General features: G+C 45.4%; 1 protein-coding gene across 1 annotated transcript in view; it reads right to left on the bottom strand.

The window, feature by feature from the left end:
• Nucleotides 1–1,573: 1,573 nt before the first annotated feature.
• Nucleotides 1,574–15,543, bottom strand: part of Ca10 (carbonic anhydrase X) — a 484,596-nt gene continuing 470,626 nt past the window's right edge. The window contains exons 7-9 of the mRNA XM_013519057.1: nucleotides 7,359–7,513; nucleotides 4,534–4,708; nucleotides 1,574–2,846 (exon numbers count right to left, since the gene is read on the bottom strand). Coding sequence (XP_013374511.1) covers nucleotides 2,824–2,846; nucleotides 4,534–4,708; nucleotides 7,359–7,513 — 353 coding nt within the window. The 3' untranslated portion in view covers nucleotides 1,574–2,823. The remainder of the gene's footprint in view (nucleotides 2,847–4,533; nucleotides 4,709–7,358; nucleotides 7,514–15,543) is intronic.

The following is a 15,543-nucleotide window of genomic DNA, read 5'->3' as shown; positions in this document are numbered from 1 at the left end:
CCATGGGTATTTATTTCTTCATGGCCTCACCTGGCTAAATCCCAAGGGATTTTGATGCTTTTTAAGTATTTGAGGGGAGAGGTAGCATGATACTAGTCTAGCTAATCTTTACTACTCCCAAGTGCTTTGAGGGCAAAGTGCCTGTATTTCCACTGTTAGGGCTCGGCAATCTCTGGGCTGTAGAGAAGGAACACTTAGGAGCGGCTGGGAAGGTGGGAGGCAGGGACTGGTTCCCTCCCTTGTGAGTTCAGCTTGGCCAGGGTGGACTCCTGCCCATGCCCAGGAGACTGCTCCCTTTGTTCTCCTAGGATGAAGAACTGAGAGACACATGGTCGGGAGCGATGAGGAATGGAAAGGTGGGGGATGCTCGTGTCCCAACTGCTCACAGACAAGGGTGTATCCCAGGGAAGGGAGTCACAGAGGACACTGGGGGCACAATGGGACCCAGGATCCCAGGCCCTGCCGTCCTTCCCCACCTGTGACCCTTGCTCAACAGACATTTGTCCCGTTGGCTGAGTATCAGCTGCTCTTGTGTGATATTTATCTGGTGCTCCCATGGTGATGGATGCAGGCACATGCCCAGAGAGGGCGCCGTGGCGGGAGTCAGATAACCTGCTCACACAAAGGTTCTTTTGGTACCTTTTAGAGAGCAGGTGATGCAGGACTTGTGCTAATTGCTTTAAGTAACGCTTTTAAGCCTCCTCACCCACGGATGCGCTTATTAGCACTTTCAATGTGCAGGTCAGAGAAATAAAGCAACTCGCCTAGGGTCACACAGTAGGCAAGTGGTAGAGTGAGGTTGATTTATTATTCATATTCTTCAAGCATTATATATACTGTGCCCCTGCCAGCCCTTGCAGACCAGGAAAGATTCAGACTCAAAGAGGAAGCAGACCCAGATCAAAAGAAGACTGTTGCCTGCTCACCCTAAACTTTTGTAAGTATTTGGTTTTCTGGAAAAATGGAATTGCTTAGGTCTGCAATTTTTTTTTTTTTCTTTTTCCCTTTATGCTTGGGGATTGAGCCTAGGCTTTGCGCAAGTTAAGCAAGTGCTCTACCACTGAGCTACACCTCCAGGCTCAAATACAGCTGCATAGAAAAAGGTCTAGATACCATTATGGCTAAAGCTGTCTTATCACTAACACGCATGCCAAATGTGGATAAGAAAACCCAGTTAGCATTATTCCATTATAAAGTCACTGGCTATTTGAATTTTTCATTGTTAATGTGTTTTGTCACTACTAGGCGAAGCTAGTAGTGTGTGTGACTGTTTCCATGGCACAGATTCTCCGTGCCTAGCTTTGTTTCTTCCTGAAGCTCAGGACAAGAGAGAGGAAAATTATTTTTCACATGGCCACCAAACGCACATCTGAGTATCCCCTTCCAGCAGCTAAGCTGGGCTGTCTTCTCCATAGGGTGTTAATTACTCTGTCCTGGGAATGGCCAGATGATGTTCTGGTGGCTCTGGCTGCCCCGCTGTCAGCTGGATATGCTCACTGGGGGACTCAGCAGGACTCAGAGACTTCAGCAGGGAACATCCTCCTCCTCAATAAACTCAGACACGGGTCCTGGGTAACTTGTTAAACACATTTATTGATTTTTTTTGACAGTAACCAAACACAGTGAGTGACCATTATAAACAAGAAAAGAAAGGCATTCGTTTGTACTTTGTGAGATCTGGCTGCACCTGGAGAGAAAAGACACCCTTTCCCAGGAATTTACAAGGCAAAGTGCATTCCTTCACGGGAGCATCACAGGGGGGATGGCAGTTTTGAAACGCAAGAAATCTGTCGCCTGCTATGTCAGGCTGAAGCTCACCTTGTATGAATGATCGAGCCATGGAGTGGAATTAAAGTTATACTTGCTTAGCAAATGCATTCCTGATTGCCACAAACTTAGTAAAACTGGCTGCGATGAACAAAACATGGAGGCGGAGGGACAAGTGAACTCAAAGGATGGAGTTGCATGGAGCCAGGGCTTCGCCTGGGAGGAAGGAGAACAGACCGAAGCCGGAAAAATGAAATCAACTCGTTAAATACATTTATTGAGCTGTTAACGATAACCAAACACAACATATGACCTTTGGAAAACAACAAACAGCAAATGGATCAATTCTGACCTTGGCAAATCCTACTACAGATATATGACAAAGAGGGAAATAATCCCATTTCTTTATAGTCTGCGGTGATATATATATACAATGTGTAGCTCTTCAATGTCTGTCCTTTGTGTTTTCTTTTTTAAGTTGTTGAGTAAACAGAGGAATCATAATCTAGAAATAAGTGTCCTTGGTCAGCTTTGTCCTAGTTCATCTGTTGCCAGCATCCTCGAAGGATCCTAGGACACTGCTGGGGATGACCTGGTGGAAAGTCCACTTGATGCTTTCAGAACTGTGCTTTCTCTTCTCTCTCACTTGGAAGAATTTTGTATGTACAAAGAATGAAAAGTTTCACTGGGTAGATTTCTTAGTTCAGGAAAACGGTATCAAAATTGTAATCAGGTTAACTGGTTATTTTCTTCTAAGACTTCTTATGAATGAGCCTTTTGTTTCTGAAACTTGACTTTCCATCATGGAGGTTGAATGAGTGTGCGTGTGTGTGTGTGTAGGTATGTTCACACACACGTGTGTGTGTGTGTTTGGGAGTTGTGTACAACAAATGGGTTCCATGGTTTTGCACACATTTTTCATGAGGAATGGGCCAATCCAAAGAGTGAATGAGGCTTGGGGGAAGGAAGGAGAGAGAAGGACGGAGGACATTCTAGGTTACGTCAATTCACAGTTGTAGCATTTCACTGAGATGGGATTCTTCTTGGCTTACTTCCCTACTTGAGGAGCCATTCATTTACTGGAAAGAGAAGAAACAAAACCACATACACACAACACAAAACAAGGCACAATTGAATTAATTTACACACAGTTTGGGGGGCTTACTGCAAAGCAGAAGGGGTTGTTTTGTAAATACCTGCTTACTTATTTGTTTTCCAACTGCTTCTTTCCTCAACTATCTAGACTGTGCTATCCAATATGGTAGTTACTAGCCACATATGGCTACCATAAAGGTAAATGAACTAAATGAAATTAGTTGTGGCATCAAAACAGCCTTACTCCAAACATTTAATAGCCACACAAGGGCTAGGAGCTGCTCTGTCGAACCATGTAGATATAGATAGTTTCTGTCATCACAGAAAGTTCTAGCTGATGGCTGGTTTAGGACAGACTGAGCAAACCTCAGCCCACAGCCCAAATCTAACACATTACCTGTTGTTTTTGTAAATAAAGTTTTATTGGAGCACTACGGATCTATTGATGCACATATTGTCTATGGCTGATTTCCCCGTGAATCATTAGAGTGTGACAGAAACTGTATCAGTCACAAAGCCCAAGATATTTGCCTGCTATCCCATTCCCAGACAAAGTGTTCTGGCTCCTGCTCTGGACCATGAGCTCTATACAGTTAGAGCCATATCCGTCTTCATCATCTTTGTATCCCCACCACCCACCTGTGTGCCTGGCCCATTAGAAGTGCATAGTGATAATAGGTGCTTATTTTCTTAGTAGTTGTGGCTGTAAGGGAGCAGGTAGTCTGTAGCTTAGGAGCTCTGTGAGTGAGGAAATGTGGAGAAAGGAGGAGGAACGAGGTGAGGGATGCAGGCAGCAGTGGTATCTGCTTCTGAAAGCTGCCTGGTAAGAGCCACAGCTCCTGCATGTGGGGAGAATGAGATTGCTTCAGAGGGCTTCCTCCTCCATGCTCTTATTTTCCCCTCACAGTGTGTTCTGACCTAGATGGGGACAGGGCTGGCCAGGAAGATGCCAGGCCCACAGGAGTAAGTGACCAGGTTGGGTTTGCACAACTTGTTAGAAACAGGTCCGGAACTCCAGGGTCCTGCCTTCCCGTCTGGGGTATCTCCAAGACACTGTGCTGCCTCTGTCTCCTTGTCCACACTGAGACTCTGCACAGTGAACAATAGGTATCTCGTGTGCAGAAGGGAGGAGAGAGGGATGGGTGTGGACCAGAGGGTTACAGGAGGCAGGGGTCCCCTGAGGCAGAGGTAACAAGCTCTTCTCGGGACAAGGATGCATTTACACACCATATCACCTCATTGCCTCTGACGGCCTGGCATCCAGGGCATTTGCTCAGCTTCGAGAGGATGCATAACCCCATGCTCTAATGCTTCTGGCCATCCTGTTCTAACAGATACCCTCAGCACCCTCTCTGGGCACTTTGTAAAAATGACAATATAAAGGGCTGTCTTGCCCAAACCAGAGGGGTATAAAGGTTTTGTGTATGTGGCATCAAATCTTCAATATGTATCACATATATCAAGCCTTTGAGTGTTTACGACCTTGCTTAGGTATGACCGGTAGGCTTCACCAACAGAAAGGACCATGCAAACGGGACCATGATAGTGGCCTCATCATCATTCGCAGACACGATTCCTCTCATGGACACAGGCACAGGCCTTTCGGAGCAGGTCTGAGCAGAAAGCTGGGGCCCTGGACCTGTCCCCTGCACCCTGAGCCTCGGCACCCACCTCTGTACTGGAGCTTCTGGGCTCGGTTGTTCGGACAGTCCTTCCCCTGGAGGCTGAAGTTGATGTTGGTGCGGATGCAGCGGTTGTTGAGTGGCTGCACGGGCCTGAAGTTGTCACTCATGCTCAGGAAGATCTGAGATGGCTGGTTCTGGCTGAGGAGGCGTAAGGAATGCATCTGCGGAGAGAGGAAGGGTTGTGAGATCCAGCTGTCCTCTTCCATGCACCAGGGAAGAAGTAAGGCCGAGGAGACCCTGGCCAGGCCGGATGGTGCTGGCTGTCTGTGAAAGGCCACGAGCCCCTCACAGGCCCCTTTCCTGGGTTCAGAGGGGCTGAAGGCCACAAATGCTTCCAAGTCTGGAGGGAACAGGCTTCTAGCTCGTTAGTTCATATGCCTCTCTGAAGAAGCCATTTACTGTCACCCTCCAATGCGCCATTTGTCCAAGGAAGAAATCCAGCAGGTTGCTCTGTGGTAGTCCTCCTGGCCATGATGCCTGTGGTTCACTACTTCCCTGACTCTTGGCTGGGTATTTACTCAGACCTCAGGAGTGGGTGCAGCTAAACATATCTGGATCGATCCAGTTTCTTTTTGTGAGTACCAGGTCTTGTTTCACACCAGGACTGTGAGTGAAACAGTCACTAGCAGAAGAAGGTAGAAGAGAATGAAGAAAACATGAGAAGAAGAAGAAGAAGAAGTAGAAGAGAAAGAAGGAAACATGCAGAAAGAAGAGAAAGAAAGTTGGGTACAGTGGTGTATGCCTGTAATCCCAGCATTCTGGGAGGCTGAGGCAGGAGGATTACAAATTGGAGCTCAGTTTAGGTGATTCAGGGACTTAGCAAGACCCTGTCTCAAAGTAAAAATTGAAAAAGGCTGGAGATCTAGCTAGATACAAAGGCTCTGGGTTCAGTTCCCAGCACCATCATGGGGGGAATAGGAAGACAACAAAGCAGAACGGCTCTGGCTTTCTGATTCCAGTGAGTTTGACTTCGGTTTCTGATCTTAAATTCCATGAGATACTCCAATATCTCTTGAATAAATCCTTTGTCTATACTTGTGCTATCTGTAAGGGGTTACTGTTGCTTGTCCTGCAATGAGCCCTAATTAATACAGACTCGATTAGAAATGTCAGACTGTCCAAATTGTCAGGTGGTGAGTGTGTGTCTATTATGGTTTGTGTCTAGATGTCCCCCCAAAACCTCGTACAGTATAGGGTTTTTTCAGTGGTGGCTGAATCTACAGTGTGTGATTAATTCGTAGTGCAATGTTGGGATTAAGGGTGCTAGGATTAAAGGTGGTGATTGCTGGATCAATCCACTGATTGGATTCACAGCACCCTAATTCCAGTAGACTGGGTATAATGTAAGGGACAGAAAGAGGTTTGTCTCTCTCTCTCTTGTTGCTTTTGCTGTCTTCTGTGGCCACGACATTTTGCCCCTCTGTCATGTGTTATGCTGCCTTGGAGCCAGCAGATTATGGGCTGAAACCTCTACAAACTGAGAGCTAAATAAACCTTTCCCCCTTCAACTTTGGGTGTCAGATATTTTGTCTCAGCAATGAGAGAAAAGTCGCCAAGACAATATCCCTTAGAGATGGGGATCTGGTTCCTCTGCCCATCTTCCCTTTGAGTTTTCATAGACTCTCACAGTCACAGGATATCAGAGCAGGAAGAGTCCTCTGTAATTTACCTCTGTCCCCTAGTAAAGAGGGTCTGTATCCATTTCACAGAGCAGGATGACAGCCCAATGGGCACCCTGAGCCACTTAGCAGAGCTGGCAATTGGTCACCAGCCATCCAGGTCTGGATCCTGTCCGGTTTTGAGAAATGGGTCATTTGTGAGATGACCTGCAAGAATCTCACATTCAGATATGTTTGTAAAATGTTGCATGTCAGGATGCTGTCCTTTTAGAGATGGAAATGGGTAGTGTCATTTTTAAAAAGCCTGAGAAGCCTGGTACAGTGGTGCATGTCTTTCATCTTAGCACTCAGGAGGCTGAGGCAGGAGGATCACTCTGAGTTCAAGGCCAGCCTAAAGTGCATAATGAAACCCTGTCTCAAAAAGACAAAAAAATTTAAAAACTTAAAAAAAAGGGCCGAGAAGCCCCTTCATAATAAAATCAATGCAACTTTTGCAAACCCAGCTTTTTCAAGCACGTTTGACCACGTCATTCATTTTGCACCTTTGCTTTTTGAGCGCCACAGCCGCAGAGCACACTCTGCACACTAGCCTGGCCGTCTTTTCTTCCTCAGACAGCTGGTGGATGCCACTGTCAGTCCATGCTGAGCCATGTCAGATGCCAGCTCTTTGCACGGAGGTGTTCTGAGCCGAATTGCATGAGCACCCCCACCACACCCCCAAACTCATACGTTGAAAGCACTGGTGATCCTCAGTCCTTAGAATGTAACCTTGGAAGTGGGGGGACTGCAGGTGTAATTACTAAACTAAGGTGAAGTGAGGTGGGCTCTGCTAACTCAACATGACCGGTGTCTGTATGAAAAGGAGTCAGAGACTCAGACATGGGGAGGAGTCTGTTGAAAGGTGGAGGCAGACATTGGGAGTGGCGTCTCTCATGCTGAGGAGGTCTGAAAGTCGCCACCAACCATTAGGAGCTGGGACGAGGCATGGAGCAGATCCCTCTTCATCCCCCAGGAGAACTCAACGCTTCTGACACCTGGTACTGGACTTCAGCCTCCAGAAGTGTGAGGTGATGTTTCTGCTGTGGCTCTTGGCTTCAGCAGTTCTAATGGCCTAACATAACAGACCCTGGATCAATCCCACCAGCCCTCATATCATCTTCCCTGTTAGCTCACTGACTAAAGACAGGCTCACCTGCATCCTGGTTATATAGACGGGTTTGTTCATTATTATCCAACTTGCCGTCTCATAGCAGGGCGGGATCGTCATCGACCCATCGTAGGTAATGAAACTAGAGGTCTCTGGATATAGTTCCTCTATATTAAGTCCCTGTAGTAAATAAGCATCATCTAGAAAAGAAAGTGAGAAAAACTTAGGAATTAGACTTCTTGGAAAGTGCTGGTTTTGCCGATGTATTCTTCTTCTCTTTGGGTTCCAGAAGACTGTACCTGTTAGGACAAGCTGCAGTGACAAACAGCCCCCCTACCTCCTGCTTCCATCTCAGTCATTTTAAACAACAAAGTTTTAAGTATTGGTCACAAACATGTCCACTCCAGGTTGATGGAGGGTCTGTCCCTGTTGTCCTTGTCCTCACCATACTGGTAGCCAAAGGCATCACATGGCCAAAGTGGAAGACAGATGCAGAGAAATGCACCCGTTCTGTGGGATGGGGTGATGGGTGCTGGTGAGTTGTGAGTAGGGTAGTGCACTCCAAGGAAGGTGGGAGGAGCCAGGTCCTGAGATGTAGACCCCTAGGCATGACGGTCACAGGTAGAACATAACACAGAGGAAGATCACTTGGTTCTCATTATTTTTTTAAAATCCACATTGTTTAACAAAAAGAACATATAAATACCTTTATGAAGAAAAATAATCAGGTCAAATCCTACCACAAGATTCGATGATTAAATTCAACAACTGATTTCACCTTTTGTGTATCTTTTCCCTGTGGCCATTACACACAGCCTTTTCTTTTACACCTATTTGAGGTGTTCATACTCATATATCTTGATAGGAAATGTAGCTTTCCAATTATAAAAATCATGAAAGCACATGTCAGGCTGTATGAAAAAGATACAGTTAAAACCATCTGAAACATTCTGCTATCTTTTTAAAAATTCAACACATTGGCCGAGTTTTTAGAAAACCGTAACATATGGCATACTGAGGTTTTAAAGTCTCAATGAATTACAGCGAACCTCTCACCCTTCCTCTCTCCCTGTGATCCATCTTCCCTTCTTTTATGCACACTGATCTTCTCTTTTCCTGGCTTCCATCACAGTTGGTCCCTTGGTTTTCTGGCTTTTCCTTCTCAGATTCTGTCCTTGGTGCTTATCTTCTGCCTCTTCCTCCCGTGTCACCTTCACTGAGGACCAGGCCAAGCCTCTCCTCTCTCGCAGTCCATGTTCTTGTCCTAGAGCAGTCCAATCCAACTATGTCCGTGGCTTTAACTGTCCTCTGGGCTCCAGTGATTCCAGGTCTCTGTCTCAGAGCCATGAGCTCGCACTACTGCAGCCAGCCTCCCAGACCTGGAGAATCCATGCAGAGACCCCGATCCTAGCTGCAGACTGGTTCTAGGTTCACATGGGTTTTCTCATCCATGCATGCAACTCCCACTGGGAAAGGACAACTCTTCAGTATTGATATAAACTCTCAAGTTCAATATTGCACACACATAATAGTAAAGAAGGACTTTCACTTACAGCCAGAACCTTGTATGGACCCATGAAATGGGTCAGGCAGATACTAACAATCTCACTGATAAGAAAACAATGATTGGAGAGGCACTGTAACCAGCCCAAGGCCACAGAGCAAGCTGGTGCTGCACAGTGGAACCTGGAACCCAGTTCTGATCTCCAAAGTAAGGTCATTCACTCCATCATTCAACAAATAGTCATGAAGTGCCTCTTTGTGCTGGATGCAGGGTCAGGCTCTGGGGATAGAATAATGAACGAGACAGATGGGTCCTGCCTCATCCTAGATGAACACTAGATAACAAATGGCAAAACAAATATCTGTAGACAATAGTGTGAGTGCAAAAGTGCACTTACCTGTGGATTCTGGCAATTACTGCTTTTAATCTATTTTCTTAGGCAGAGAACCCCTCCCTTCCTCTCTCCCTCCTGAAATGGCTCATTCAACCTGCTCTGGAAGAGCCATCTTTGCCAAGGGAACCTGAATGTCAGTGCTCGTTTGCCTGTTGCTTAAATTATGAACAAATCAGTTAAGCCAGTATAAAATGACACAAATAGATCTCCCATTGGCCAGCTTGGCTCCATCGCCAACTGGCCCTCCTGACCTCCTGCTCCCCTGATGGGGTAACGGAACAGGACTCTGTCCAGGCAAAGCCCATGAGAAAGAGAGCCCAAGAGGGAAGTAGTGATTGGAATAAGACCAGGCTTCTCCTGGATCCTTAGTGTTTTGATGAAAAGCGTTCGTTTTTATTCAAACAGAAAGTCCGTCCCCTTAGGGTTGGTTGGGTTGGTCTCCAAATCCAGCTCAGTGAAGGTGAGCTGGGCATTATAAAGCAAAGCATTAGGAGTCACTAGGAGTATGATACACATCTGCACTGGCCTCACAGGAGGAGGGGGAGCTCAACAAAGGGTGACTAGAGCTGCTGGCCTGAGCTGCATTCGAGCAGCAGGAGGTAATCACTGCGTGGCTGGCAGGGCTGGGTGCCTGGGCACTGCAGACAGAATCATGCTAGAGAAAAGGCTAAGGAAGTTGAGAGTGCTCTCTACTTGGGCACGGCTAGAGCGTGGCAAGATGCAGAGGGAGGGACACTGTGGGAAATGAGCCTGGCCAGGTCAGCACAAGCCACACAGGGAGGCCCCTCTGAGCCCTGCTAGAAGTTGGGATTTGGTCTTGGAGGTAATTTGGAGCCACTGAAGTGTTGGAAGCGGGGATAGCGTGATCAGATTTGCACTTAATGAGGCTTGCTCTGATGATGGTTTGGCCTGAAGATTAACATATTGAATGAGAGAAGGAAGCATTTGGCACATTTTTATTAAAGGTCAATGCGATTTGTTTAACCAAGCTTGCACAAGGAGCATATTGGGTACTCTAGCGTGCTGCTATTACTGTATTTTATTTTATGCAGGGTGGAGGGAGGAGGGAAGGGCAGAGACAGTAGAAAGAGGGGCTTTCCAGGCATGACTGGAGTGCAAAAAATGGAACGTCTGTGTTTTGCTGAAGCTGGAATCAGCCGCTGGGTTGCAGAAAGGGCTGGGGACAGGTAGAAGCAAGGAGCAAGAAGCAAAGATGATGTGAGTGGATTTCCCCAGACAGGAGGGTAGCAGCATGCTTCCAAATCCCCAAGAGTGCTCAGACTCCAGGCTCCCGCTGCTATGGTCCTGCTGGGAGATTGTTCTCTGTCCACTTCCACTGCCTGGAACCACAGTCATCAGAGCACATAGGCAGCTTCTGACTTCCCCTAGTTCCCCATTCACAACTGTGCTGTACTCAAAACTCATGAACACCCACACAAGACGTTTTACCCTCTTCTTTCAAATGCTGCAAAACTGGGAGAGGTCCAGCATGAGGGGTCTGGGCCTTTGACTCAGGCCTGTGTTTGGTTTGCTGCTCATCCTCTGCATGACCGTGCGCCTGCAAGTAACTATCTGAGCCTCAGTTTCACATCTGTAATATAGAGATGGTTGTAGTACTTGCCTCACAAGATAGTTTGAGGAACAATGGGATCACACTTTATAAGTACAACCTAGTACAAGGCCCAGCCCAGGTAAGTACTCAGCAATGCTGGGTGGTATTGGTGTCACCTCCTTCATAACCGCAGTGTCCTCGATCAGCACCCCTGGGGTAACCACTGTTGTCCCCTCCAGGGCCCCCTGTGTGCCCAGCTGGGTTGGTGCCCTCCTCTTTCATGTATTTACAGAATGAGCTCTTTAATAACTATTTATCCATTTGCCAGTCCCCTCTAAGCTGTGGGCCTACCCGGGAAGGATTTGTATCTTTATCTCTGAATCCCCAGGCCCCAGTAGGAAGTCCACACGTAGTGGGTATTCAATAACACAGACGGAAAGATGAATGAATAGTTCATGAATGAATGAATGAATGAATGCTGGTGGTGCTTAAATCCATGCTACTTACAACCCGCTCTTCTGTGTCAGATCCCGAGACATCACTGTGTGACTTTTGGGTCCATTTTCATCTCCTATGATATTACCATATTTCTACCCCAAACATCTCCACACCCAGATATTTACATTGCTGAAATTGGCATGCATTTAACAGATAACATCTGTCCTCATTTCTCATTGCTCTACTTCAAAGACAACCATTACATCAATGTTCTTCATGTTACATATTAGAATGTGGGAACTGCAGGCTTCCTTTTTCATCTTATTTTCTCCCCTGTGGAAGCTTGCTTGGTGTATTCGATAGGACAGAGGCAATGGAACCCAAGAAAAGAATAGGGGTAAAGCAGAAATTTTCAGCCCTCGTATCTGAGCACACTGGGGTGTTTTCCATGGCCAAACAGGCCAGAAACTAACTGTTACCCAGCAACTGCTGTGTTCATGGAACAGCGGGCAGAAGTCGTCCTTTTATGTGTGTTGGGGTTAACATCTGGATGTTGTAGATGGAAAGAAGACAGAGAATTAAAGCACTGAAAAGTGGATTTGCCTCTCCAAATGCCCACGGCTGTATTCATCAGTGAAGACAGGAAAAATCTAGAGGAGGTCATGGATGTTTGTGAATAGAAATACATAAATTGGGCACGAAGGTAAGAGATCATGCATGCCTTTACTTGCTATAAGGATATTTATCGAAAGTGATGAAAGAAGTCCAGATAAATTTTCATGGATATTTTTACAGAGAGGCTATCTATCTGTCTATCTGTCTATCTATCTACCTACCTACCTACCTATCTAATCTCTCATCTCTCATCTATCTACTCCCCCTCATCTGTTTTATGAGAAAATAGCCTATAGAGGGCAAAGTCCAAATCTTCAAGTCAGGGGTCTCAATCCATGTCTCAATTCTAATTGTCTAATTTTGGCTTTGCCAGAGACCTACTATTTCTTCATGATAAGTCACATAACCTCTTAATGTGGGGCACTAGGCAATTGTGGATCATTGCTAAGACCATCTTCAGGTAAAAGAATTTCATAAATCCAAAAACGTCTCTTAATAGAAACAAGTTTGTGTAGCCAAATTTATCTTTGGTGGATGGAATTTTGGGTATGACAATGTTGTAATTTCTTTTTTATGTGTTGGTTTTATCTTTATAGTACAGGAAGACCTCTTGGATGATCAGTAGGATATTTATATTCTGCAGCATATGGCCTAATATACTCACTCTTTCAGGTGACTGCAGAAGTTGGTAGCTATGTCTTTGGTTTTATGATATGCCCTTGGTGAATCTATACTGAGTTCTTAGTCATTGTTTCAACTCCCAAGTTGACTTTGTTGTTGCTGTTCAAGAAAAACACACTGTGATGAAATCACCAGGGCTACACAGTAGGGACACTGTAGTAGATTGATAACTGGTGGTCACCTTATAACCCCCAGCTGAACTGAGTGAGTGTGGTGCTGGGTGTGGGAGGCCCACCTGAGGACTGTTGCCAGCAGCATAAGAGGCAGACCTGGAGAAGAAGAAAGCAGCTGTTGGGAGCTGACAGAGGCTGTTGGGAGCTGGTAGAAGCTGTGGGGAGCTGGCTTTCCTGATGAACTTGGCTGTTTTCATCCTCCAAGAAGCTCGGGACCTCACTGGCACTGAGAATGGCTTCAGTTCACTTTGGGGGAGCTCTGGTCCTCACTTTGAGCATCACTTCCTGGTTCCGGAGGGGAAGATGGTGCACTGCTGGCCTCCTGGAAAAGCTTGCTGTGTTGGCTTCCCTGATGGGAACTCGGCCATCCTGATCATGGAAGGAGCTCAGAACCTCACTGTTGCTGAGGATGGCTTTGGTACCCTTTGGGGGAGCTCTGGTTCTTCTGAGCATCACTTGCTGGCTCCAGTGCAGATCCCTCAGCCTGCTAGCACAGGTCCTTCATCCTGCTGGCACAGTCTTTGTAGATTCCACCACTGACCTTTGGGCCTTCCCAGCAGATCCATGAAACAGGCCTGCATGAGACATTGTCATGGGCTCTCGGCCTCCAGTTGGATTCATGGGAGGCATTGTTATGAGCTCTAGGTATTCAGCTGGGCTCATGTAGGACACTGTTGCAGGATCCAGGTCCTCAGCTGGATTCCTTGGTCTTAGTGTGCGGACAGATTTCTTGTGCTCTTTTGTATGTTGTTCTTTGGGTGACTATTATAAGTAATTATATAATGTATCTGTCCTGTATTATATTGTTCCCCTTGCAAAATAAGCCCCAAGCAAACACAGACACCTTTCGGTTAGGGCGTCCATGCTGGCCTTTGTCCTGGGCATCAGACTTATGATTTATCATCCCGCCCTCTTTCTGGTTGTGCAGGTTCCATTCAAAGTCAACTGAGCCACTGAGAAAAACGCACAGTACTCTCCCTGAAATCAATACTGTTTCTGATCAATATGGAACCATTTGGCAATTTTATTATATGAAATGACATTTCCTCTTGTAATCTGAGGCAAATTCAACTGCAATGAGAAAAGGCAATTACTAAAGAATAAGCTAATATGATATTTTTTGTTTGTTGTCTTACGCAAACAATAAGTGAACAAACAGGGGCCTCTGAGAATTGGATTCTTGGAGGTACGCCGCTCCCTTTCTGCTCCTTGCTGACATGAATAACTACTTAGACTGTAACAGGGGAAGCAAGCAGTGGGCTGCATTTCTCATTCTGTGAAAACATTTCCAAAGCTATTCCTTTGAAATGAAAGTACAAGTTCAATTAAGTATAGAAAAAGGCACCCGGAGCAATCTGCTTGAACTCCTCGGTGATATTTCATCACATTTAACACTGTGTCCCAAGGAGAGGTGGGGAGAGCATTTCCCCAAGAACTGTGAAGCGGAAGGCAGTTACCAGCTGGTGGTCCTGTCTGCACATTCATCCTTTAGCAGGGGATTGTGGGGCAGGCAGGGATAAAGCAAAGCTACGGACAGATAAGACTGAAAAAGATGTTTTAAGTGCCAAACATGATGTTTTTAGGGCCAAACACCATGTCTAAACTCTCCTTCAAATACCTTCAGTGGTGTGCATGGATGAGATAGATATACTATACTAATACAGTAACCAAACCTTCTAAATTTGGAGTTTGTGATCTTTTGGATTCTACGGGCTTTAAACTCACCATTGTTCCCTGTCTATGATGTGAAAGAAGCATGTGAAATTGAAGCAGAACAAAGCTACTGAAATAATACACTGTCTGAGGATGTTAAAGAAAATGTTCATTAATAGGCAATGTTCTCATAACTGCTCTGTCTTACCCATGTAAGAAGGCTCTTTGCAATCTATTAATGATTAGTTTCGCCACTTGAAAATACCATGAAATCTCCTTTTTAAGAATAACTCTGCTTCAATGAAATGAGGCAGATATAAAAATGATATGAATGTTACCTTTTATGTAATTAACGTTCTGTGCCTGCTAATTAATTAACACAGGAAAACAGAGATATAGGTATTATTCCGGGGCACTACATTAAAAAATTAAAATAGTTCAAGTAAATTACCCAACATCTCAAGAAAGTCCTTTCAGAAAATCCATTTTTCAATGTCATGAATTCAATCTTGACCCTCACTCTGTGGAAGGGGAATTTAATTTTAATAAAATGGGTTTTCTTTAGAAGGCTTTCTAAATTCACCCTGAAATTAATTCAGGTTGGTCTTTTTCATTGTCAGTCCTGGTTAGGAAGAGTGTTTTAAAAGTTTTACTCAAGTGTGTGAAATGTAAGTTTCCAAGGAGAGAAGTTAGAAGTGCACAAAGTCACTACTATATATCGCACAGCTCCAAATACAGGAGTTGTGCTTTGTTCAAAAGAAACAAAGTGTTCTGTACACCTTGTGCTGTGTTCACCTTTACCACAGCATAGTTACCTGTCTCCTGCTCTTCAGGAAGCTGGGTTTGACCGGCACGTACCTTAGACCAATTTAGGAACACCACGTATGTATACATTTTGCACTAAGTTTACATCATTCATTACTCAATCAGTGGCAGTCAACTCACTACACTGTTTAATCTACATTCCAACTCTTTCTCAACATCAGTATTAATAGTCTTATCTTACTCATTAGATGCCTGTATCTCAGAAATGTTAAGAAACTTGTGTGAAGTCACACAGCCAAGGAAATGGTAGGTCCATGATAGGAGTCCAAGTCTGCTCAATTCCATCTCTCCTTTTAAGAGCACATTGCCTCGGCCTTCACCAGCATGGTTTCCAAAATTGTCCTCTCTTCTTGGCAAGATTCCCCTTCTTTCCTCCTCTTACAGTTCCTGACTTT

This window comes from Chinchilla lanigera, unplaced genomic scaffold (assembly GCF_000276665.1).
Source record: "Chinchilla lanigera isolate Chin_1 unplaced genomic scaffold, ChiLan1.0 scaffold00050, whole genome shotgun sequence".
Lineage (NCBI taxonomy): Eukaryota > Metazoa > Chordata > Mammalia > Rodentia > Chinchillidae > Chinchilla > Chinchilla lanigera.
This window is presented reverse-complemented; position numbering and strand designations above follow the sequence as displayed.